Below are 25,856 nucleotides of genomic sequence, written 5' to 3'. Positions count from 1 at the left end.
ACTGTAGTTTTTTTTCTTTGTGGTTTATAGACATATCGTGATTTTTATTTGGACAAGATAACAAAATGGCGGAAGGCCGCGAACTGATACTCAAAATTTAAAATCGATGGTGATCTCTTATCTAGCGGAATAAAACTTTAATATTTATAAATTTGAGCATTTTTATACAGAATGGACATAATATCAATTTTTGATTTTTTTGCGAAGTTTCCCTTTAAGTATTATGCTGGACATTTCGCTAAAAAGATACCAGAATTCAAGAAACAGTCAGTTTTAAAACGGTGTACTGAATCTTTCTAAATATTTTGACGAAGTTCAAGATTGGGAAATAAAATTGAGAATGGAAATGGGGAATGTGTCAAAGAGACAACAACCCGACCAAATAAAAAACAACAGCAGAAGCTTAAGGTCACCAACAGGTCTTCAATGTAGCGAGAAAATCTTTTCTTTCAACTCCCCTCTCTATATTAATGGACATAAATGAAGGATTCTGATGGTATGAAAGATCATAGTCCTGTTGAAGATTGTTGGTAGAGGAAAGATGTTTCAGTGTCATGTAATACATTTTTTTTTCATGTATGAATATCTCTCGCATGATATCCATCTTTTTAGACATTAAAAATGAAAAAAGGTCGATATTTTAAATTTTTATGTCCGAAAACAAAATTGAATGGATAATATCCAGCCGGCATCAGTTGAAAACTTGTCTTTAATAATTTTATTATTTTCTATACAGTCACATCTATAAACCCAATGTTTCCTCACAGCGAACTTAACTGTGACCTTTATTTATGGGACAGTGTTACCTGTTCATTTAGGTATATACTTTCACGGTCACTGGTCATGGCGGTTTAAATTTGTGGTTCACTAAACCAAGGAGGTTATATATAAGAGATAACCTCCTTGACTAAACATGCCAAACCTTGAAAAGATGGTATATATTCCCATAGTAATTTTTCAGTGTTTTTTTTTAAATGAGGAGAATATAAAAATGGAAAAAAACCTTAAATTTTAATAAGACTGTACGAGGGCTGTGCATATAGCCGATCAAGGTCGTTAAACACTTCCATCCTCATTGAATAAGACGTACATTGCCCGAAACATCATAGACATACTTGAAAATGGGGTGTGAGAAACAGGGGTTTGCTTAAAGGAATATAAGACATTTCGTTTAATAGGAGATGGTATCCGAAATATCGGCGTATAGCATTCAACAGTGTCTCGGATCGGACTATTATACTAACTTCAGTGGCGGATCCAGGGGTGGGGTGGGGGGTCCGGGGGTTGATACCCCCCTTTGTTCGGACGACCAATGCATTTGAATTGGGACATGTGGTTGGAATCTCCCCCTTTATCCCATGTTAGTACCCTCCCCTTTTTAAATGGCTGGATCCGCACCTGAACTTCATTATAAAAGTCCCAGACAGTGTGTTGTCAGTATGGATATGATTTTTTTTCCCTCAATTTTCGTTTATTGGGATAGCAGGCAGAAATCTTGAATATCGTTTCGTAAATTACGGGTTTTTTTTACAAAGCAATTGTACGTTTTTCTATATATACGTCCCTCAATTTTGAAAAGGTAAATGCCAGTATTTGGCAATAAATACCTCAAAATCTACAGTAAAATAGTTTAAAAAAAAAATTAAATACAACACATTGGTATATACAGAGAAATATATACTTTTTATATGTCCCTGGGATATACTATCACAAAACAATCCGATTTGAACTACTGGACGTGAAACACACAGTAGAATTGTACTTAAATATTTATCCGAATCAGCTGGTTTGTTATCTAGTTTTATCTTAAATGATAGATTCTAAGAAGTTTCTGATAAGAATATCAATATGGTAATTATATGTTAAAATCAATATCCTATGATAAGCACTTGATATATTGAAGGTTAGTCCGCAAATACCCTCCCCAACAGCCATAAAGGTATTTTAAAGATAAACTGTTCAATAACGTTATCTTTTGGTATAAATCACACATGTATAAACAAAGCCACATTTAATAAATTAACACACTAGTCTGAGATCACTACCTTATATCTAAAATATGATAATAATTCCTGTTCCATTTGGACATTAGTCAAAGTCAATTGTTCGATGACAAGGTGAAACAGTATGTTATGAGTGAGATATAGCCCGAGGACTACTCGAAACAGAGGTGACCTTCAAAGGTACATTTGCTAAATTACATATAGGACAGGCAAACTGAGAGGTAAGTTTTATTTTCTTAATCAGCTTCTTCGATCTCTTTATTTTCTACAGTTTATCTGATTTTTGTCTGTGAGCTCCGTCCATCGATCTATCTTGTATTCTTTCTTTGGCATTTTCTTTGAACCCTTAAGAGTCCTTAGATCGAAAGATAGAAAAACATCTTATTTTAAGTGTAAAAAAGAATGCCTTGACAAGAAAGACCTTTTGAGGGGCATCGTTTGGTTCCGCGCTATGTAAAAATAAATAACTTGAAATGCCTAGTTGAAATGGGACCGTCAAGTCTGATGCCTATATGTGTTTCAGAGAGTCACGATATCGTTCTACGTTTCAAGAAGATCTCTTTTATAAAAAGTCCTGCCAAACGAGTCGCAGATGAGCTTTTACAAGACAGCGAGGGAGCACAAATGTCCACTAATACTTTTCACTCACAGATTAATTAATCAACATTTATAACATATCATCTATCATCATTAAATACAATAATATATATATATATTTGAATATCAAAAGTTTTTAATTAACAAAAGTGCGTCCTCTTCCATTTTGAGACAAAAAAAAAGGTCTTAAAATTAGCACATATACTAATATTGTGAAGTTTTCTTTATTTTGTCCATGAAATAATGATGCTAGTACCTGATGCATTGTATTGTTAAAATAACAACCCATTATTATGTAACACAAGTATTTTGCTGTCCAATAAACATCTAAAAGTTGAGATTTGCAATAACTTGGTGAAATTGCTTGTTACATTGCCTTATCGGGGCCTTTTCTGGCTGACTAGTATGCAGTATGGGCTTTGCTCATTGGTGAAGGCCGTACGGTGACCTGTAGTTGTTACTGTATGTGTCATTTTGGTCACTTGTGGACAGTTGTCTCATTGGCAATAATACCACATCTCCTTTTTTTTATTTTGGGGCCAAAAAAAGGGGGTCTTATCGGGCCTACTCCTGAAGTATTTTCAACACTATTACACCTATCCGTGAGGTCATCGTGTTATTCAGCACTATCAGGGGCGGATCCAGACAATTACAAAGGGGGTCGCAACTCAGGACAAAGGTGGGGTGGGGTTCCATTCAAATGCATTGATCGGCCAAAAAGGGGGGTTTCAACCCCAGGAACACCCCCTCCCCCACTGGATCCGCCAGTGACTATATAATGTCACTCAAGATATTTTTGAATGTTTAAATTCTAATTGGAGACAAAAGTAAGTTAAATTTCCATTAGGATAGAAGAAGTTGTAACACTGTGATTTTTAGAATTGTTTGAACTATGATTTAAATAAAAAGCCGTTGTGTGAAATAAAAACTGAAAATCGGCCTCACTTCTTTTTAAACATGGCCACATATTTAATTATGATAAAAATCTTAATATTGTTTTTTAAATGTGCTCTCTTGATTCGTTTTATAATTTGTCCCCGTCCTGGATATGCATATCAATTGTTCGTCTTTTGGACCAATATGAAGCAATTATTATCAGTCCAGTTCATCATTCGCTATGTTTCACGTTGAAGTGCAAAATTAAATAGCAGAGGCTTAACAACTGGAACCAAAATTTGAGAAAAAAAGGACGAAACTCAAAGAATGTCGTCGATCGAAGCGAGGAAATAGTTTTATGAATGAATGATCTTTATTCTCATAAACCTAATACGTATAGACCTAAAAAATGAAACTTTATTTAATCCGTATTTAAGGGGGAGACAACTTGTAAATAAATATGTGATATTGATGATGGTAAATAGATACACATACAAAATATAATTGTATTTTTGCAAACAGACTCTACAAATTTTGAAACAAACTGAACTTGTTATGTATGTTTTCAATTACTAGTGGTTCAAAATTTTCATCTTTGTCAAGATACTATTTTTGGGAGTATATACATTCCATCAGAACATTCATCATATTGTATAGGTGACCGATTTAACGAAATTGGAAAAAAACCTATACTTGCTATGTGTATTACCAAACTGAGTCCATTACGAGTAATCTGTAATGAATTTCTGATATTATATAATTGGCGAACTTTAAATATACTTGTGTTTCACACGCAGGTGGATTTAATATCTATATTGGTATTTTTCTAATAGATAATTAAACATAAATTCTATAGCACATTGTAATTGCATAACTTTAGATAATACCTAGTACTAGGTACATGCTGAAATCAATAATTTCTTGGACATTTTCAATTAAGTAAATTGCAAACCGAGTTGCTTTTAAATCAGTACAACGAGGAAGAAATTTAACGTTTTTGTTGACAAAAAACAGTATTATTTAAAGTTAAAATTATGTCAGGGATTTGAACATTTTCAGGTAAAAATTTACTTTTTTTTGTTGTATTTCAAAATGAAAAGAAAAACCCTGCATGTCCCCCTCACCCCAGGTTATTGTCACAAGTGACAGTGAAGGCAAATAAATGACTCTACATTGACCAGTAAACAATGGCAGATAGCCTAAATTGTGTAACATTACATGTTTGTTATGACAAGACGTAAAACTTTTATTTATGTTTAACAATTTAAGGAAGGCTGAAAGGTTGGTTGACATTTTTTTCGGTTATTAATTTTGTTGTAATCAGAAATATATACATATTTTTTTCGTGTATATTTAAACAAATTGTATTTTATTTTAATTTTTGTTTTAGTCTTAATTTATATCATTATCATGATTATGCCGGGTCAACTCAAAAATCAAACTTTAGCATAGTCATGTTTTTACAGATTTTTTTTTTAAATATGTCCAATTTGTGACGGATAAAAATATTTGAACTATAAAATATATCATTCATAAAACATAATATATGAGTTTTGACAGAATTAAAGAGAAATGAAAACAATCTGTACGTACTTATTCATTCTTGCCTTTGTTTAAATCGTCAAATTCTCTGTTTCTATTACATAGAAATGGATAATCTTTTAAACTTTAATAAAGGGATAAAATGGAATTATGATTCAGGAATTAATAATTCCGCGAATTTCCGTTAATAAAGAATTATATTCCTCATATTCAGTCCGACAGGTTAATTGCATGTAGATACAACAAAATATGTCATAAAAATGGGAAACACAAAGAACACTTAAGTTAACGACGTTTCCTCTAAAAATGAATTATTCAACATTTCAAATATTGGAAACTATTTTAAATTGACCGTATTTTCTTTTTACCTACAACTTGGAAAGACATAATATGTTATGTAAAGGCACTAAAGTTTTAAAGATAGTTTGCTACAAAATGTTATTACTTATTTTCAGAAATAAGAGACGAGATGGCAACATTTACCCTACTAGTGTCTGCTATTGTTATTGTAATGTGCTATGCAGATAAGGAAGGTAAGAAATTAATTAGAGTTATCTTTCTTTGACTGAAACAAATAATTTTTGTGAGTATTAAATGACTAAAACACGAGAGTTTTCTTCTGCCAGACAACATTCTTGATGAAGAAAACAAGTTTCCGTATTCATGACTACTTGAAAGACATTGCACGTATGAAAGGCTGAACAAACCAAGAAAGTTTAATAAGCAAACTGGCGAGTTTTTTTTAATAAATTGGGTCTCGTCTACAGCTATTTAAAAGATAAAGGAATGGAAAAACATTCCTTCTATTGAAACAAGACGTTTTCGGACTCTACGAACAGTTCACATTGACCCGTAGTTGACAATGGAGGAGAGGCTCATTAGTAACTCTTATTTTATATCCGTATCGTCTATTAAAGCTGATGCAGGAATCGTGTAACACCGTGATGTCTTATATATAAAAACAATAAGATGTGTTGTATACGCCAAAGAGAAATGAAACTAAAGATACGAAATAACAAGAAATGCTAGTGGTTAACATACTGATCACTGCAATAATAAAAGCAAATGTATATAATATTATTATCAATTTCTCAATCATTTCAAGTCTAAAACAATGCTCACGAATAAAACACAACATTTTTAATCTGTCAAAAAAAGAATTGTCTAATGATCAAGAAAAAAATTCCTGCAATACTAGATAAAAGAGTAAATACAGACACATGCATAATTTTTTTGTGGGATATGAATTTACCAATTTCTAATAAAACTGTTTATTTGTTTAAAAAAATAATATAATACTTTTTTAAAGCATTAATACTGTAGGGAGAAATGAAGTAATCAAGTTACAAAATATATGTTACTTTTTTTTAGTAAATTTGGGCTCTGGATCTACAGATTGTGGACAAAAGCCTATAATCATGGCCAAGGAAGAAAAACTCAGCATTCACTCTAAAGGTAATGCTAAGGATGGTTTTTGTAGCATCGTGCTCCACGCCATGGAGGACACCTCAGCAAACTGTCCCTACAGATCTTTCTGTGTAGCTGTCAATCAGATGACAATGTCCTCCTGCACTGCTAAGATTTTCTTAACAGGAACGTCGTATGATGTACTTGGAATCAAGTCTAAGGTTAGTTATAATGTACAAAATTGAGATATAAAGCAAATAATCGTGGATGGAATAAAAAAAATCTATAGAAGGAAGATGGCAATCGTTCACAATCTCTTATTTTTCAGATTTTGTTTTTATATATACTGGTTTATTGTGTACAATTTAAGAGAAAACATTTAAAACAAATAGTGAATTCACAACCATCATGATCTTAAACTTAATTATCATTGGATATAAAACAGAAAGGTTAAAAAAAAGTCAAAGAAAACGGTTTCACCTTTTAAAAAGAAAGTGTCTGATTTGTCAGCTGCTGCTTGCAATTTTTTCCGGATGCTTTGAATTGATAAGTTTGTTGTTTCTGTTCGTGCTTATATGCTATAAAGCGGTGCTAAACTATAATGAATTGTTTTATTCTACAGGAGATTAGTTGTTTCACCAATATTTACGGTGCCTGGTGTACACAGTCTAAATCTTTGGAGATCTCTGTACTAGAGGACCCAAAAACCACAGCTAGTAATTATGGATTTAATATGACAGTCATGTCAGAATGTAGACAAACATCGTCAGGAGAATTTGATCCAGTCAAAGATAGTACCAGTATGTATTTATGAGGGAGTATGTAAAGGGGGGGGGGTTACAGAATGGAAAATATTTGATGTTGATATTTTGTATTTTTTACGCCGCTATTTAATGGCGGCCTGTTTTTGTTGGTGGAGGAAGTCCGACTGCCGGGAGAAAACCACCGACCTTTGACGACTGACAACCCTAGTCAATTAAGATTGGAGTCGAGTGCACCCGTACTAGCGAGATTCGAACTCGCAACCTCAGTGTTGACTGACTAGTGATTACAATAGTGATTACTTAGACCACTCGACAATCGAAGTCCCTAAAGAAAATAAAATAAATTGAAAATGAAAACAAATCATAGAGAATGGCGAAAAAATACGCAAAAAATACAAATAAAGATCAGACAATAATGAAGTTCGAAAATATACAGAAATGTAAACTTTCGATTTACCGAATACTTATTCAGTGTTTCACATTATGACCAAGTTTGAAATTGCCCTAATTTGCTGATCATAGACATTGAAAAGTCAGAGTTTCCTTAATATGGTACTAAACTTCGTGCTTCACTTTGTATTGTGTTTTTATATCCATCACACGTCAGCTTGTTGTTGTTGAAAACAAATAGTGAGGGTCATAATTGAGTAATAGCTCGATAGTACTTAGTCTGTAGTTCAACACACTTTCTCAAATATAAGATATGACATTTGTTTCGATGTTTCTGCTTACAACTTTATTTATTTATATATCTATATACAGCATGAACAGCTGTCTTTCGTGATAGCACATCTTTGTTGTGAAGTATAACTAAAATATAATTGGAGTAATTATGGAAAAAGTAAAGATGCGGAACAGCAAAATGGACGAGGCTCTGCAAACAAAGCAGAAACATTTGGCTATTTTTTTTAATTTGCTCGTGTTGCTCAGTCTTGAACTTTTACTTACTGTTTTGTAGACTATTTTTTGTCTTTTAAATTTGTTGTCTTTTTTTCCATTTTTTGTTTTGGACTTATGCTGTTCGATTCTATTCATGTGAGCTTCCAACTTCCCCCCCCCCCCCCTAATAATTTTTCCGCCTCTTTTTTTTTAAGTAACACAACACAATATGGTTTTTATCTTATTTTTTGTTTATTTTTTTTAGGCAAAAAACTTGACGAGATTGAAGCAGAAATGAACCAAAACAGAATTATAGGCGTGGTCGTTGGTATATCTCTGGCTTGTATGTTCCTAATTATCATGTTTGTGTCTTACCAATACTACAAGAACAAGCCTACATACAGACAACAACGTGATTGTTAATAGTTATGTGTTTAGGTTGTAACTTCAGGGAAAATCCACGAGATGTGTCGGACACAATAATAGGAAAAGATGTTAGTTATTTTCGCAGAGATGCATAATAAGTTGTAACATCTTTGTTAGTCCAAACCACATGTGGATCTGTTTCCCACCACCATAACTACACTTTTATTTCCATGCCTACTATAAAATATTTTATGGAATTTTTTGATTGTATTGTTAAAATTTAGAATTTTTGGATATGTACCATTGAAATCTACTGTATAAGGTTCGTTTTAAAAAAGTACCGATCTTTTCGGGTCTTTCATTTCTGAAGCCAAGAAAGAGGTATATGAATATATTAGCCTTTTATTATTTAAACATTGAATCTTTGTTTTTTAATATGATAAGACCATATATATTTGTGATGAGAATATATCAATTGAACATGTCTTTTTACAGACGACTATTGTGTATTTTTTCACTTCTTTCTGTTCTAATTTGCATATTTTATATTAGTGTTCTATAAGAAATTGTAACATATGTATGTTGTTTTATAGGGAATATAAAGGATTCTGTGTTGAGAGATATGAATGTTTGTTTGTTGATGAATTTTTAAATGCAATAATTGTGGATATACATTTAAAATGTGATACATGTATTTGTTACTGGATTTTTTTAATTACTTTTAACAAACGGATTCATTTACATTCCTTGTTACCATAAAAACTCATACGGATTTTTCTAGGAAAATTTAGATGAAAAGAATAATTATAATCTTATACTTCATGTTTTAAGGACATGCATGGGATTTTTTTTTTATTCATTTTCTAGTAGAAAGAAAAGGGAATTTATTTTGCCCTTAACATCTACAAAACAAAACTCAAACAAAATGTTGTATTGATGTAAATATTTCTTAAAAATACAACACAAAAAAGGAAAACATGTCACTTTCATCTTTTATTTTTTCAATAAATTAAACGATCTCTATGCAAGAATAAGCTAAATAAGAGACAGACTGAGTTGTTTTATCTAATTATGCATATGTTTTGCAAAATACTATGATATTATCAATCAAATGTTGTTGTTTTTTTATACTAATTGTATATTTTCACATTTTATTGTCCTTCAAGGTTAACATTTATTGGTTATTTTTTTTTGAGTAAAATTTCATAATATAAACAAGTTAAGCGAATTTCTAGTCCTAAAGAAACATCTTTATCTTAACCTTACGGGTTGGAGCTTACATTTAACTGCGTTGCTTTACAGAGTTAAACTTAGAACCTTCCGAATTCTGTACAATGTAAAATATCTTGCAATCGATATCATGTATAATAAAAAAGGTTTCAACTTTTCATTGTGTAAAAATTGTTAAACATTTGATCATAAATCATTGTAGATTTTACTGACTAGTTTTGCTACTGAATAAAACATGTTTCATATATCTGTTGTTTTTTCACACTATTTGGCCTCTGCAGTGGAAGATACTATGTTTTTACGCCCCATTTATGTGCATGATGTTTTTTAGTACATGTAGTATGTGTATAGTTAAACCTGCATATATTACATTAAAATTTAAAATTTTTAAATTTTTAACAGCAAGCAAGTTAATTAAATTCTTACTCTACATGCATTATGAAATTCGCTCTAAATGATACATGTGCCCAGATGATACAACATTATTATGATCTTGAACGATACATCTTTGGACTCACCAGTATTCAAAATGAGTCCAAACAGATTTTCATGAATTCAGGACTCACAGACTCTACTTTTTGAGAACTCTGTTATGTGAGTCTTTATCAGACATTTTTGTACGTTTACAAAGTTTAATTTGGTGATATTCATTAAAAAGTATCCCAAAAGTTTTCTTTAAAACAAGGCAGTTAGAGAAGTATGTCTTGTGGTCTTAAAACGTTTATACGTTTCCATCCTGACAAATGTACAGTTTTCACTGCCTCAAACAAGAAAAATACATTCTCCACATCTTAACCCTAGAATCTGTCTCTTCCACTAAATATCATGGTATAACACTTTAATCCAACTTAAAATGGACCCAGCATGCAAACAACATCATTGGTAGTGCAAATAAAAGCCTATAGGCTTATTAAGAAGAAATATCTAAAAACATCAATCACAAACATGAAGTCTTAGGCGTACCTAGCACTTGTCCGACCAAAACTAGAATATGCTTGTTCTGTTTGGAACCCTCATACTGCTGAACAATGCAATAAACTTTAGATGGTTCACCGTCGGGCTGCTAGATATGCCTGTAATCGTTTTCACAACACCAGAAGCGTTAGTCATGCTCAATACTTTAAATTAGCCAACCTTAGAACAACGCAGACTTAAAACTAGACTAATAGTGTTCTATTAAAGTTCTCCATATTTTCGCAATACACAATCAGAATAACTTATACCAACAGACAATAGAACCCGACAATTTCATCCACAGACACATACAACTTACAATTCTGCCATACAACAAATATAGTAGTTCTATTTCTTATAGTTGAAGAAAAGAAGACCAAAAAACACAAAAACTTTACACTTAGAATCTAGCCGTGAAAATGAGGTCGAAGTAAAAAAAATAAAGCTCCATTGGAGTATGAAACAAAAATATTTTCAGGGTGCTGAATTTTCTCACTGTATTGAAGAAACAATAGTGGCCTTTGCCTGATTTCTGCTCTTTGGTCAGGTAAACGTTGTTGTCTCTTTAATGCATTCCTACTCCCAATTCTTAATGTTATCAATACCTTATTCCTTACTGGGTTCATGTGATTGTAGACAACATTTTTATATCAAACCTTTATCCCATCTTATCAAGTCATCTATATTGACCACCTATCCTTTGGTTTCAAATAACTTTTATGGGATTTTTTTATCACATACTGGGTATACATGAGTCATCTGTCCCTGAACTCTTCCTTTCAAATGTATAATACCCTCATATCGAAGTTGCCTAGTCCTACAAACAGATAGACTGAATATCTGTCGGACTAGTCTTCTTAAAGTAGGGTAAATTTGAGAATGGAAATGGGGAATGTGTCAAAGAGACAACAACCCAACCAAATAAAAAACAACAGCAGAAGGTCAATAACAGGTCTTCAATATATCGAGAAATTCCCGCACCCGGAGGCTTCCTTCAGCTGGCCCCTAAACAAATATATACTAGTCCAGTGATAATAAACGCCATACTAATTTCCAAATTGTACACTGCACAAGAAACTTAAATTAAAATAATACAAGACTAACAAAGGCCAGAGGCTCCTGACTTGGGACAGGCGCAAAAATGCAGCGGGGTTACACGTATTTGTGCGATCTCAACCCTCCTCTATACCTCTAGCCAATGTAGAAAAGTAAACACATAACAATATGCACATTAAAATTCAGTTCAAGAGAAGTCCGGCGGTGTTAAACATGTTTGTTAGATATCAACCCTCTCCCTATACCTCTAACCAATGTAGAAATGTAGTTTACCTAACTTATACTGACTTCACAGTTCAGCTGGCAAGCAAGCTAACCTGAGATATTAACTTTAGGTACATACTCAATTACAACGGCTGTAAGTTACAGGTTCAATAATGGTTACAGGTGTACAGCTGCTAACATATTCCTTAAATGGACCAATAGCTTACTACACCGTTCATATTTCCTCATTGTTGAAGGCTATACGTTGCTTTAGATTATTATCAGAAAATTAAGGCAATAGTATGATGACAACAAATTAAAACCAGACTGGATGAAAACTTTGTTGAGTCATATGTATTAAAATCAAAGGATTTAGACATGCTTAAGCATGCTAAATAAAGGGAAGTAACTACCTAATACAAGAATCTTCAACTTTAACCCGAGAAATGAAAATCAGATATTTGAATTTCTACATCCACTATAGTCAGGCGCTTTAAAACACTGATATATAAGATGAATTATTTAAGTAGAAATTTTATTTCAATAAATGTGTACAAAAGTCTTCTTATCTTGAAGTCAAAAGTCAGTGTACCAAAATAATGAAAGAAATAAACATGAAAAGTAAATGTGACATATTTTTTTCTTAAAAAAAAAACCAAACATTTTTTCATTAATGTGAAATATACTTGAAGATAAGTAAACAAACTGTAACTGATAAAAAGTATAAACCTAAAAATTTTGTAAACTACTAAAACTGTTTGTTATTCCTTCTTTTCTTTTGGTTCATCTTTAAAATGTAAGAAGACTATACTAAACAGGACTACTCCCGCCATCATAGAGAAGGCGCTAGCATAGTATGGGAATGCTGAGTAGATAAATCTCTCGTACTGTGTATGTTCTAATGGTCTCACAGATACCTGTAATAAAAAGAACTATATATTAGCTGGAATTAACATGTATACATACAAACAGTAAAATATATGTTTTTTAGGACAGGATTGTACTACCTTTAAAGGTGAGTGTTTGAAGAAATCAGCTGAATATAATTAAGTCTGAAAACTGACCAGCTTAACATTTGACAAGCTTATTAAACAGATATTTTTACTATAAAACTTTTGAATTCATAAAAAGGATGCAGAAAAGATACCATGATAATGGAAATAGTTTTTTTATCACAACATTCGTAGGTACACAATCCTTGTTAATTTACACAAGTTCCTGAGAAGTTTGTACCAATATAAAAAATTAGAAATTTCATACTTGCACTTGTAATTTTTTTTTAATGTTTTTTGTTGATTACAAAATCTATTAAGTGCTCTATCCATTTATTCTTGAGAAACCTTTAATGAAACCCTATCTTTTTCATAAGTAGAATGTATCGAAGAACTGCTAACAAGAGTTGATTAATAATAATTTTTCATGAGTCTGAAACATAGATATGAAGTTTTCAAGAGGGTTTATGCTTTAAATATTCAGAAAATACTTCAACACTTAAATAATCTCTCACCTGAGTTGTACTGAACAGATGTGTATAACCTATCCTATTGTAGTCCACTCTGAACTGGTACACACCATACACGTCAGGTAGCTTAAAGGTGGTGGAAAACTTTCCATCTGAAAAAATAAATAAATGGTTGTTATAAAACAAAAATATTAAATAAACGCAGCTTTTTAAGTATATTTTTCAAATACATGATTGTTGATTTTTATTATAAAAGAAAGAGACTTGTTATATTTATGTCATCATAATATATATTTTTATTTCTAGAAGAAATATATTTAGGAATCTTCATCCTTACTGACACTTTCTGTCCCATTCAGCAATCAACAACTTTGATTTCAAAACTTACTCTATGCATGCCTTAATCTGTTTTCTTTTCGTCATTGAATTGTCTAGATATAATTTCAGTAAAAAATATTAAGACCAAATAAAATTATTTAATTTTTTTCTTATTACTCCTATATATATATTCAAAACCACTAATATGAGTCAATAGGATACTTAGCATTTTCACATTCCTATATGTTCAGTGAACTCTGAAATTTTGGTAAAAACCCTAAATTTACAAGCATACAGATGCATCAAAGTGTTCGCCTTTCTAGGTTTTAAGTTGATGAAAGCACACAAACTATTTAAACCAAAACAAAAGGGGGAGTAACTCTAACTCATATTGTGTCAGACAAAACCTATCTATAATTGATGGGACATCAAAAACCTTGGGTATACTTACTTTTGGGTTGCAGAGTGGTTCTTACAAATGGGTCAATTCTGACAAATTCAAGTTGTACATCTTTGGCAGTGAATGGAACCCATTTTCCTCCTTTCAACTCATCAATTACAATTGAATAAGACTGAAATAAAATAAAAAAATATTGTAAAAAAATAGATATGTTATTCAATTTTATGTAAGCTACATGATGTATACTTTGAATGATGTTGCTTCCATATTAAATGCTAGTCAATATCAACAACTTAATCACATAAATATTATTAAATTTATTAATCTTTTCTAAAATGCTTAATTCTGTTCAATCCTTTTTAATTAATATCACTCCCTTTAGTCAAAGTTTATCTTTGGTGTACATTGATCATTACTATTCAAGTATTCATGCAAACTTAGCCTTCAAATTTCAGCTTGAGCATACCAGATAAAGGCAAATCCCAACAAAGGACACAGCAAATTTAAATGTTTTATTATTTTATGCAAGTAATTATCTTCAGACTTTAACATATGAAAGATGTTGTATTTATGTATAAAACCTATAAGTACCATTTGTACACAATACAGCTGCTTAACATATATTCACTTTTCATGGTAACAATAATGTGTCCATAGGACAAATCCTGATTCCAAACTAACATATTTTCATGTTCAGTTAACTGATTAAAATGGACACACTGCATGAATAAATAAAGGCAACAGTAGTATACCGCTGTTCAAAACTCATAAATCCATGGACAAAAAACAAAATCGGGGTAACAAACCAAAACCGAGCGAAACACATGAACACATACATATAGGTTTATAGGACAAAGAAAGCAAAACTTTTTTAATTTTCTGTAACTTCTTTCAAATGGAAACAACTCAATCTTACCACTTGTTCAAAGACTGTGTAATATTGAGGTGGAGCACTCTCTCCTTTCTTCAAGTGTTTAACAGTTCCTACTCTAAGAACTCCCTTCTCTCTGAAAACCCAGTCAGCCAGGTTAAATGCTAACTGTTCATTACCAGATTTATCAAATCTACAAAAAAAAATTTAATCCATAACATAATTAATCATATGTTTTGGTAAATTTCATTGCAATTATAAAAATGTCTGAAAAATTGCAAGAAATCTAACAAATTTGACCAGTTATTTTACCGAAAGTATATATTCCATGGTAATATATAGTTAACAAATTTAACATGCCCTGTAGGAGGGTTGCATGTCAGGAGCATAATGTTATCCTGAATTTGTCACAATGGGTAAACAATTGGTCTTAAATGTTTTTTTTAGAGGAGTGGAAATGACCTTGATTTATATTACAGTACAGGACTGCCACAACCACAAATATTTTGACCAATGTCCAAGTACAAAATATTTTGATTTAAAAATATATACATGGACCTTGTTAAATATTGAAAAGATTCAAATTTTGTAAATATCAAAATGTCACATGGATTAAAGTTTGATGGATATTTACATGATTGTCTATCATTGAAACAGGTAAGCTGTGAAGCGGCAAAAAATTTACAAAAAATTAGATGCAATAGAACTGTAAACAAAGAATGACTTTTACCTTATTCTAAACCATTCATTTTACTAGAAAAAGAAAAAAGAAATGGTGAAAATGAAATATTTTGTAAACTATGTGTCTTACTTCTGTTTGCCAATGGCGTTCTGTACTGGAGATGTAAATAACTCATCACTGAAGAACTCAAGAGATCCAACAAACACCACTCTGGCATTGTTTCTGGCCTGTAAAGCTGCTACAAGGAGGGTGTTCTTTCCAACTGCATGGGGATACTGTCAAATTAAGAAACAAATATGTTTATTTGTTATCTAATTCTAAAATCCATAAATACAACAAAGTAAAAGACATGGCATTATTGTCTCGTTTGATTTAGTTGTTATTTCCCTAAATTGTTTTTTGAATGTTATCATCATATTTATGTAATTATGTAACATAATTGAAATCTTGCACATAAATTATAAATAAAATGTATTTCTATTGAGTATTGTTCATTTTGTTGGAATATTTCAGTAAGCTTTTTCAGCTGTATATTTACTAAGTACAACGCAGATAAAAAAAATCAATATGATTCATCAAATTCTGACACGATTCTTAAAATATGCTGTAGGTAGTTCAGCCAACTAAGCCATTATACCAATTTTATCAAGATTGAAGGAAAACAAATTCTTAAAAATTACTTGTCAATAAAACATTGAATAAGTCTACCTCATACTTTCAAGAATAGAAACATATTTATCTTTGTCCCTGTAATTAATATTATCACTTTTATTTGTTGCACCTCTAGGAACATCCTATACAGGACAGTTACGTGTAACTTACATCATCAATCTTAGAATCAGGGTTGAAGGAGTAGGCTGTAGAGGAGGCATGTAGTACATTCATTACTAATGGATTCTCTTGGTCAGCTACCATACTACAATGAAAAGAAGACATGAAGCACATGTTTATTCATTACAAACTCTTTCACAATTAATTTTTGTATAGTGATATCATTTACCATTAGAACTGCTTTGTACATTTAAAAGATTGGTAATGTGTCACAATTTTACTGAAAAAAGTCCATGCCTCATTTGGACTCTGGTGGATAGTTATCTTATAAACAATCACTTCATCTGCTTATTTTTTATACAAAATGTAAATTCATCATCATCCAAATATTGTATTGCTCATACTTCATTGTAAGTTTTATAAATGTATACAAATGTAAATTCATAATCATCCAAATATTGTATAAACGTATTCACACTTTTGGTTTTTAGCTGAATCTTGCCTCCGAATGACCTTAGATCTACTCCGAATCACCTTTTGACGTCAAGCAACAATTACTTTTAAATTGTGACGTCAAATATTTTAAATTATGATGTCAAAGTTTATGGGAGCCTGTGTGATTTTACGTAATGGCGGACAAATTTGCATACAAGTGTAAATACGTCTATTGTTCATACTTTATCGTAAGTTTTATAAATGAATACCTACCCAACTCCTCTAAACAGGAAAGGTGAGGAAATCTTGCTTCCAACCACCATTGGTGCATCCAACAAGTTCTTTGGTTCAGCAACTATCAATGTGTGCTGCAAAAAATAAAGAGTTGCATCCCTTGTTAACATGCTATTCTTGATTTTGAATAAATCTCTTTTGAAAAAAATTAAAATGTCACAGATTTATAGGTTAGCTCAATTTATAAGATAACAACTAATTTTTATTTTAACATTTGAAAATGTTAATTTTACAAACTAGCAACTAGCATGACTAGTGATAATATATTATTGTGACGCTAAGAATGATTTTAACATGCAAAAGGCTTCAAAGTAAAGAAGTCAAGACTAAAAATGAGGAACGACAATGCATTCTCAAGAATAACTACATTTATTTTCAAATATACCCTCATATAAAAGAACAGTTGCGCAGCTATAAGTGGAATAGACCAATTGCATTATTTTTTATGATATTTGCATGACTTACTTTTCCTTGATCGGCCATGTCATAATTAAGATGATCAATAACTGCTGTCTTCTCCTCGTCTAACTCTACACCACATTCTGTAGCCAATTCTCTGATGGTGTCCCCTTAAAACAAGATAATATCGATATAGCAACATAAGCCAGTACTTAGTAACTTCTTACATCTATGATATCTCACTATGGGAAATTTCAAATAAATTACTTACAAAACATAAATAAATTGGAAGAGCAAAAACAATATTGCAAAAAAAAATATAATTTAAATTATAAGTTATTTATGAATCAGTTGCAGCTCCAAGACGCTTAGCCACTTCAGTAGATTTGTTTGAGCCAATATTTTGTTTTATACTCTTAGTGAATATACATGAAGATTAAAAGACTGAATCAAAATACATGTACTTACCAACTTGAGAACTAGCAGCAACAAGGACATTGCCCCCTCCATCTATAAAACTGGTGATAGCCTCTACATTGACAGAACCTCCAAACTCTGAAGTCAAGAAAATTATTTTACCAAATTTTTTCTACAAGGTAGTCTATACAACACATACCAACATGACCACCAACATGAACTCTGCCTTTAACAAGATTTGAAATCTTCTGACCGAGTGCTCTGTTATCAATATAGTGAACATATTTTAAAGGTGCACATAGGTTTTGGTGGATATGTTAATCTAATCAACAAAAAAGGACGATCTATGTTGTTTTTAGTTTTTTAATTGCCTACATAGTTTTCATTTTGTTTCAGCATATATGCACACCACTACAATGACTGCCAAAATTTGCAGTAGACTTTGTTGGGCTGCAATGACTGCCTCTTCTGAAGCCAGATTTTGCAGTAGACATTGTTTTTATTTAGTGTTTATTCTATGTAGCTGTTTTAATTATCTATTGTGTCTGTTATATAATTGCATTTAATTTTTGATTATACTATGTTTGATTCATGCTATAGTGGATTTAAAAGGGTAGAACATGAACAATATTTAACTCAATACAATTTTCATTTTTTTTTAAATTCTTTCATGAATACCTTTATGCATGTGTAAACATGATAAACATGACAAAGTTTACGATTTAGTTAGTGTTTACCTTCAACAGATGGTGAAAACAAGATGAGATTGTCATACAAGAATTCTCCATATTTCACCAAGGCCAGGGAAGCATCATCGGCTGTCTTGAAGGTCAAATCATATCCTTTCTCTGAAAAAAAAAGAAGAAAATTTTTGTTTTACTTCTATCATAATACACATGTACAAAATGATGTATCTCCGTGTTGAAGGTCGTACATTGACCTATAATGGTTTACTTTTTTAAAATTGTTATTTGGTTGGCACTCACACCACATCTTCCTACATGTATATCCATAAGACCATATGCAATACTAAATCTGAAAGCTTATATATAAATATATGAAACTCTGATGGCAAAAGTTTTTGTCATTTACCTAATATACACAATTGTTATTCAGTGTTCTCACTAGGAATTTTTCATGGTGAGTCCTGGGACTCATCACTTTTAGAAATGGTGAGTCCCAAAAGATTTTGATGAGTCCAGGTTGCAATGCATTTTTTTTGTGTCATAATATAATGAAATGTGACGAAATACAACTTAAACCATTCGTGTTGGGTTGGTAGATTTTATTAAAACAATGAAAAATATGACCTCTTAATAGTTATTGTTCAAAATATATACATGTTACAGACTTCTTTCTGGGTCTATATCATATCCTTGATGTGGGGCCACATTGAAAAAAATGTTGGTTTGCCAAAGCCAGAGTTCCATAAAAAAAGATCAGGGCGATAGGTAGGTTTTTTTTTTTTTAATATGAATGGACTATTTAATAATAAACTCAGTTAAAGAATTTGTCTTGTCATTTTTAGTTACCAAAATTTATTAAAATTATTACAAAAAAAAAATAACTTTACAAATTAACCCCTTCCCCTCTACCCCCTTTTCCCGATTTAATTAGTGTAGATTGAATTATATACACCAAGTTTAACTTCTTTCATGGCACTATCATATCAGCTGTTTATTTTAAATGTCTATAAATATCAAGACAGAGTTGTCTGTTACTTGGGTGTTTCCCCAAGTATTTTTCCCGCCTAAAATGATCATGTGACATTTGTAAACAAAACAAACCATGTGGTCAAGTAATTCATTTATTTTCTGGATTATTCTGCTTTTAATTATTTAGTTTAGATTTATATTCACTTCATTTAAGGTACAGTCAAGCATTTGTATTTAAAAAATAGTTTGCAAAGAATTTTTACTTTTCAATTTGAGAAATGTCTCATGATCGCCGTTCATTGGCTTGTTCAACCATGCAGACAATGTAAATTATAAATCTATCAGTTGTCAAAAATATTGATCTACGCATCACATCGATGTTTCGACATCGACTTCCGGTTTAGTTTCTTGTCAAAACAATGTCATATCATTAATGTTCTAGGCAAAACGATGTTTCTGGGACTCAGGGGATACAATCAGGACGCGTCCCAGGGACTCACGGGTTTAAAAAATGACGTGTCCAGCTCGATTTCCATGCGTCCAGGACGCGTATACGCGTCTTAACGAGAACCCTGGTTATTATATTGCCATACAATGTAGGTATAAATACAAATATGAACCAATGTCTTACAACATGGATGGAATAAAAGGTGACAGATAACAAGATAATACATGTATATTAAGCATGTTTATTAAAAGATTATAACTACTTATTTATGACATTACAATGTTCATACATCAATTCAGCATGCTTTGCATTAGCAAAAGCCATTTTTTTCTGGTATGGAGCCAGTCTATGATTGACAAAGGGAAGTAATTTGTTTAAAAAGTGTAATTGGCAAATGGACAAAATTGGACACGTTTAAGGGGTTGGACAGTCACACGTTTCTGAGTGCTACATAATATATATATATAATATATATAACTCGTCTAAACATCAACCCAACAATGTTAGATCTGTAAATTTGCTTTCGCAAATTTTTGGTTCTTCCCTCGCCGGGATTCGAACCCATGCTACTGTGATATCGTGACACCAAACCGCCTGCACTGCAGCCGTCCCGCTAGACCACACAACCACCTGGGCTCTCAAAAAAGAGCTTTCGGTGGCCATATGTTACCTTTTCACGTCAGTTTTAATTTAGCGGCGTACTACAGTACATGATATATAAGGCATGAAGATGTTATTGTTACAGATCAGCTAAATTATCTATAGTAAAGGATCCTACAAATTAATGTGAGATACAGTCACAGAAAATAATTATATTCATAAGTACGTCTGAGTCAGTGACAACCCTACAACAGATGTATCCATCGGATCGCCATCAATGATGGTGATACATGGCTGTGTACATAATGTATATACAACTCGTCTAAACATCAACCCAACAATGTTAGATCTGTAAATTTGCTTTCGCAAATTATTGGTTCTTCCCTCGCCGGGATTCGAACCCATGCTACTGTGATATCGTGACACCAAACCGCCTGCACTGCAGCCGTCCCGCTAGACCACACGACCACCAATATATATATATATATATATTTAATATTTTGTAGACATAATGTGTGCTTTGGTTTATTACATTGTATGGCAAAATTAACTAAATATTTATAGTTTTTAATCATAATCTTCAACTTAACATTTGCTTTTAAAATGAATTCTTAGAAAACATCTATATGTCTATCTGCATATTTATTAGCCCCAAATTGTCACAATTGTCTATGTATGCATTGAGTTAAAAATCAAAACACTAAATGTGTCCAGTTTTATATGAAATCATGAGGTCTCAAACATGTCAAATGAATTGAAACCACATCTGAGTTTTGTATGCAGCAGATCATGCTCACACATAAAAACAGTTGGGCTTAATTATCAGAGACTATTTCTAAAAATTGTTTATTTTTCTAAATATGCAAGACATATATATGTATGCCACTGGACATTATTCATGTTATTACAAAGCAATACACATGATCAATAGTTTATCATTTCTTGCAAATTTAGCTTGTAAATACTTCGTTAATAAATAAACCGGCATTGATCAAACTGAAACAGGTTGGGAACAAACCCTCTGAATGGTGATTATACCTGTATAGAGGGGTAATCCTTCTTTAGAGGGATAAAATTATCCCTCTATACAGGGGTATTTTTATTTACACTGGATTTAAAGTAAATAAGCGAGAATGGCATTTTCTAGTTATATTGGCTATAATCTGTAGCATTATATGCATCAACAAATGCACTTTACTAAAAATTGGGATGACCAGTTTTCTGCTAAAGTGACAAAACTTGCAATCTATTGTATTCCTATTTGAACACCTGATCAACTAGTCCAAATAATTATTTTTATTTTTATTCTGGGACGCCTTCCTACAACCGTGGTAGGCAGGCGTCCCAGAAAAAAATTAAAATAGCCTTGCCAGACGTCATAATTATTTGGACTACTGATCAACATGATCAACATGAAAAGGAAAAGTTGACCTTTAAATTTCATGTTAAATCTAACAATAGAAATTCTGTTCAGTGAGGCATAAGTGAGTGGAATTTACCTGATCATCATAGCTTTTAATCATGGTGAACAAAAGATTGTATATTTAGTCAGATAAGCAGCAAACTGGGCATGTGCATATTAAATTAAGTACATCAATTGGTACATCAACTGTTGGGTATCGGGAACGTTTGCCCTAATAACATGTTCGCCCTGAGTTCATTCGCCCAGAGAGTCCGTTCGCCCTACTAAAAAATATTGATTGTCACAGGACTTTGAAGTTGAATAATCTTTTTCAGATATTTCTATGGTATATATATTCTTGAAATTTATGGAAACAGGGAAATATTCAAAAGTTTATGGCTTGTTTAGGATCGTTAATTGTTCAATGACAAAATAATTCTGATCACTGATTCTTGTGAAACTTGTCTTTTGATGGATTGTTTATTCAAACGTTTTGATTTTATAAAATATTCAGCTTAAAACACAGTGATATTGTTGGCTTTTTTCAAAACTACCTCTACCCTTTTTTATTGGGAAAATATGCGTCACTTTCATCAAATTGGGAAATTTAAAATATACCATGAATTTGACTGAAACTTCAATATACAGACCCATTTTCACAAGTCAAACCCTGCTATAAAATAAGACCCCATTTTATCAGTGATGATACATAAATAGACCCTCAAATCTGCACCTATAGTCATTTTAGGCATGAAAAATCTTTAAATGAGTGTTTTCAGTTTGTATTCATGTACAATTACTATTGAGACTGCACTAATTGGGAAAAAAATTGTCTTTTTGGGAATAATTTAAGCCATTTTTTTCTTCAAATTGGGATTCTTCTCCAGGGGAAAAAGCCTGTATTCTCCACTAATTTAAGGCAAACAATATCACTGAAACACAATGATGTACGAACTGTAAATCATGAAACGGATTTACAAGTTCATTTATTATTATACTCGGAGACTAGTCTCAGTTATACTGCACACATTCATGATTGCATGACCGAATACAATTATTTTGTTAACAAATATCAACAAAGATAAATACATTGTATACAAGTATTCTGTCACAAACTTTGACATATTTTGTTCAAATACTTAAAATTATGCAACTGGACAACAAAAATAAAAAAAATAAAATCTGGGCGAATGGACCCTGGGTGAACAGGTATCAGGGCGAACAGGTAGTATGGCAAACGCGAATCCGGGCGAACGGACCCGGATTCCAACTGTTGCAGGTTACTGCCATAATAAGTAGAAAATGCCATTCTGCCCTATTTTGATTTAAATCTTGTCTAAACAAAAATAATCCTCTATAGAGGAATAAATTTACCCCTCTAGAAGGATTATCCCTCTAAACAGGTACAATCACCATACAGGGGGTTTGTTCCCAACCTGTACAAAGTACAATAAACTAGGTGCTACAAAATGACATGCAATACAGTATCACATGCATTTGTATTAGGTAGAGGGATTGACATGGTTGTCAAATAGTTGTAAGGGTCATTGGGAGGATGTATAAAAAAAAATCAAGCAAATTATCGATAGAGTAGCATTCCAAACGAGTTACCAATTTCTATAATTTCTAACCTCGCAGTGTTCTAAAAAATATTGAATGTGTTTCTCGTAGTGACCAGTTGTCAACCAGAACAAGAGTTTTCTTTTCAGCGAATACTAAAGAGCTGGAAATAACTGCAATCACCAAGAGACCGGCGAGTTTCTTGTAGCCTTCCATTTTGATTTTGCCGACGTGGATTTACCTGGTACCCGAATACTTTTCTTTACGATACGTAGGGAAGTGAAGGATTGGACACAGTTTATGACTGGTTTCTGCACTGTACCAGTAAAAGTAATTTGACCAAACCCCAAGTCATACTTTATATAATATTAACCAAAAACGTTCCTAAAATAAAATTCATACAAATACATCTGTTTATTTCACAAATAAAAAAATTTATGTTTACAATTTGAATAGAAATTTTAGTATCAGGAATTATTTTCCAGTGGAAAGTCACGATGCCCGTTTGCATAATGTGCCGTTCTTTTTTTTATTTTTTATTTTAAAGGCAAATAACTTGAGACAACAGTAGTACATATCATTTTATTCTGGTATCACCTTAGTTGGACAATAGTATACAGAAAAACATATTAATTTACATAACATTGCATATTTTTGTACATTTGTTGAGGAAACATTAAATATGATTTTTTTCAGTAAAACAGTTGATCAGTATAGCCGACAGGTTAACATCAGAGAGAATCCAGTTTGTCATTTATAATTCTAATAAATTGGCACAATTTTCGTAGTTAAGACTTCTGTTTTGGTTTATTATAGCCGATTAAATTTTAAAACATTACATGCAGTTCGTTAAGTAATTTTGTTGTCAATAGGTAGCGGTACCACTGTTCGAAAATCATAAATCGATTGAGAGAAAACGAATCCGGTTTACAAAAATGTTAGTCTATAAATGAAAAGAGTATCATTTTAATCAGATACTGGTAACAGTTCAAATGTTGTACCCTAACAGCACTGTACCAGGTTAGGGGAGCTATATTGGGCGCCCGCGAACATGTTTAATACCGCCACATTTTGTATGTGCCTTTCCCAAGTCCGGAGCATGTAACTGAGTGGCTGTCGTTGCTGTAAAACATATATGTATTTCTTTATTGGTTTTTTTCCAATAAATCCGACCGTGAGACCGTATGAATTTTCTCGTTTGAATTGTTTTACAAATAATTTCGGGGTCTTTTATAGCTGACTACTCGGTTCAGGTTTTTCTCAATGCTGAAGGCCGTGTTTTGACCTTCAACTAATGATGATTTCATTAAGTCTATAGTGAAGAGCTGTCTTATTGGCAATTATACCACATCATTGGTACTTGCTTTTATTTCTGTTTTGAAGGAATACTAGATAAATTCATAATATCTGTTGTAACAACTTGTTATTACATTTCGTTTAATGTTCAAATTAAACCTATCACAAATAGATCGGTGCCTTCCAAATATACATCAAACATGTACTTTCAGACCCCCCTAAAGTAAAAACCATGTTTAAACCAACTATTGCATTTTCTCGCTTTACCTGGGAATAGGATAAGTGAATAAACTAGTAAATCAAGTCAATAATATATAATCAACTAGATTTAACATAAAAAAGACATGGCAATATACATATCTATTTTGTTGATGGATCCTTGTTGACCTTTTAGGCCAATTTTCGGTCATTTCTAAATGTTGCTCATAACCTTTTTTGACCAATCAATTGACAAGGAAGATGTTCAGTGACTTCCTTTGACATGTATAATTTAGTTACCCTTGGGTGAATTACCGAAACCAAATGACATCACATTATCTCAGTGATATTAGTTAATTAAAGAAGACAGAACAATGTTTTTAAATTTATGATTATGATTATAATTGTATTTTCATATTTTACCATATTTTCTTATTCTTACCTATACTCTGAGTCTTTTATTCTTTGTATTAGACGGCTTAAATTAAATATGTTTTTCCGGCTTCCATCACACTGTCACCGTGACACACTCATTATAAAAGATCAACCAGTATTCGTCGCCAAACTATGTACGACAAATAAATGTAGATATACGAGAAGATATATGCTATTATACTTTTAAGATATCTTTAAGAAAACACTCTTCCTGCTATTGTATATTCGCGCTTGAAACAGAACTGGTGCTTATTTACAAAAAAAGTTTATTTTAAGTATTTTATCATTGTATACTTTTTTTTTACAGCAAACAAATGACTTTATCATGCAACTTT

General features: G+C 31.9%; 2 protein-coding genes across 4 annotated transcripts; one reads left to right on the top strand and one right to left on the bottom strand.

Moving 5' to 3' along the window:
- Positions 1-1,953: 1,953 nt before the first annotated feature.
- LOC134693269 (uncharacterized) lies at positions 1,954-9,909 on the top strand. 3 transcript variants are annotated; one of them, XM_063554014.1, is made up of 5 exons: positions 1,954-2,224; positions 5,474-5,551; positions 6,390-6,646; positions 7,048-7,225; positions 8,334-9,909. In XM_063554014.1, exons 2-5 carry the CDS (start codon positions 5,488-5,490, stop codon positions 8,489-8,491), a joined length of 657 nt encoding a protein of 218 aa, XP_063410084.1. In that variant the 5' UTR covers positions 1,954-2,224; positions 5,474-5,487; the 3' UTR covers positions 8,492-9,909. The 3 variants fall into 3 exon arrangements, with proteins under 3 accessions (XP_063410084.1, XP_063410086.1, XP_063410085.1); XM_063554016.1 differs by lacking the exon at positions 1,954-2,224 and adding an exon at positions 4,511-4,535; XM_063554015.1 differs by lacking the exon at positions 1,954-2,224 and adding an exon at positions 4,616-4,757.
- Positions 9,910-12,392: 2,483 nt separating this feature from the next.
- On the bottom strand, positions 12,393-23,896 carry LOC134693268 (dolichyl-diphosphooligosaccharide--protein glycosyltransferase 48 kDa subunit-like). The gene is made up of 11 exons (XM_063554013.1): positions 23,664-23,896; positions 18,665-18,775; positions 17,979-18,065; positions 17,577-17,680; positions 17,091-17,185; positions 16,434-16,527; positions 15,741-15,886; positions 14,975-15,122; positions 14,110-14,230; positions 13,386-13,492; positions 12,393-12,795 (listed from the first exon to the last, which is right to left on the bottom strand). The coding sequence occupies exons 1-11, from the start codon at positions 23,806-23,808 to the stop codon at positions 12,640-12,642; spliced, it is 1,314 nt and encodes a 437-aa protein (XP_063410083.1). The 5' UTR covers positions 23,809-23,896; the 3' UTR covers positions 12,393-12,639.
- Between the last annotated feature and the right edge of the window lie 1,960 nt (positions 23,897-25,856).

Source organism: Mytilus trossulus, chromosome 12 (assembly GCF_036588685.1).
Source record: "Mytilus trossulus isolate FHL-02 chromosome 12, PNRI_Mtr1.1.1.hap1, whole genome shotgun sequence".
Taxonomy (NCBI): Eukaryota; Metazoa; Mollusca; class Bivalvia; order Mytilida; family Mytilidae; genus Mytilus; species Mytilus trossulus.
The sequence above is the reverse complement of the archived record's forward strand: the minus strand, read 5'-3'. Positions and strand labels throughout refer to the sequence as shown.

Bases quoted from the DNA above. Each gene is read 5' to 3' on its own strand.
- LOC134693269 (XM_063554014.1), top strand. From the start codon at position 5,488: ATGGCAACATTTACCCTACTAGTGTCTGCTATTGTTATTGTAATGTGC. The intron at 6,647-7,047 runs GTTAGTTATAAT...TTTATTCTACAG, and splicing joins TACTTGGAATCAAGTCTAAG to GAGATTAGTTGTTTCACCAA. The intron at 7,226-8,333 runs GTATGTATTTAT...TATTTTTTTTAG, and splicing joins TCCAGTCAAAGATAGTACCA to GCAAAAAACTTGACGAGATT.
- LOC134693268 (XM_063554013.1), bottom strand. From the start codon at position 23,808: ATGGAAGGCTACAAGAAACTCGCCGGTCTCTTGGTGATTGCAGTTATT. The intron at 15,887-16,433 runs GTAAGTTACACG...TTAATTTGACAG, and splicing joins CTGATTCTAAGATTGATGAT to TATCCCCATGCAGTTGGAAA. The intron at 13,493-14,109 runs GTAAGTATACCC...TTATTTTTTCAG, and splicing joins AACCACTCTGCAACCCAAAA to ATGGAAAGTTTTCCACCACC.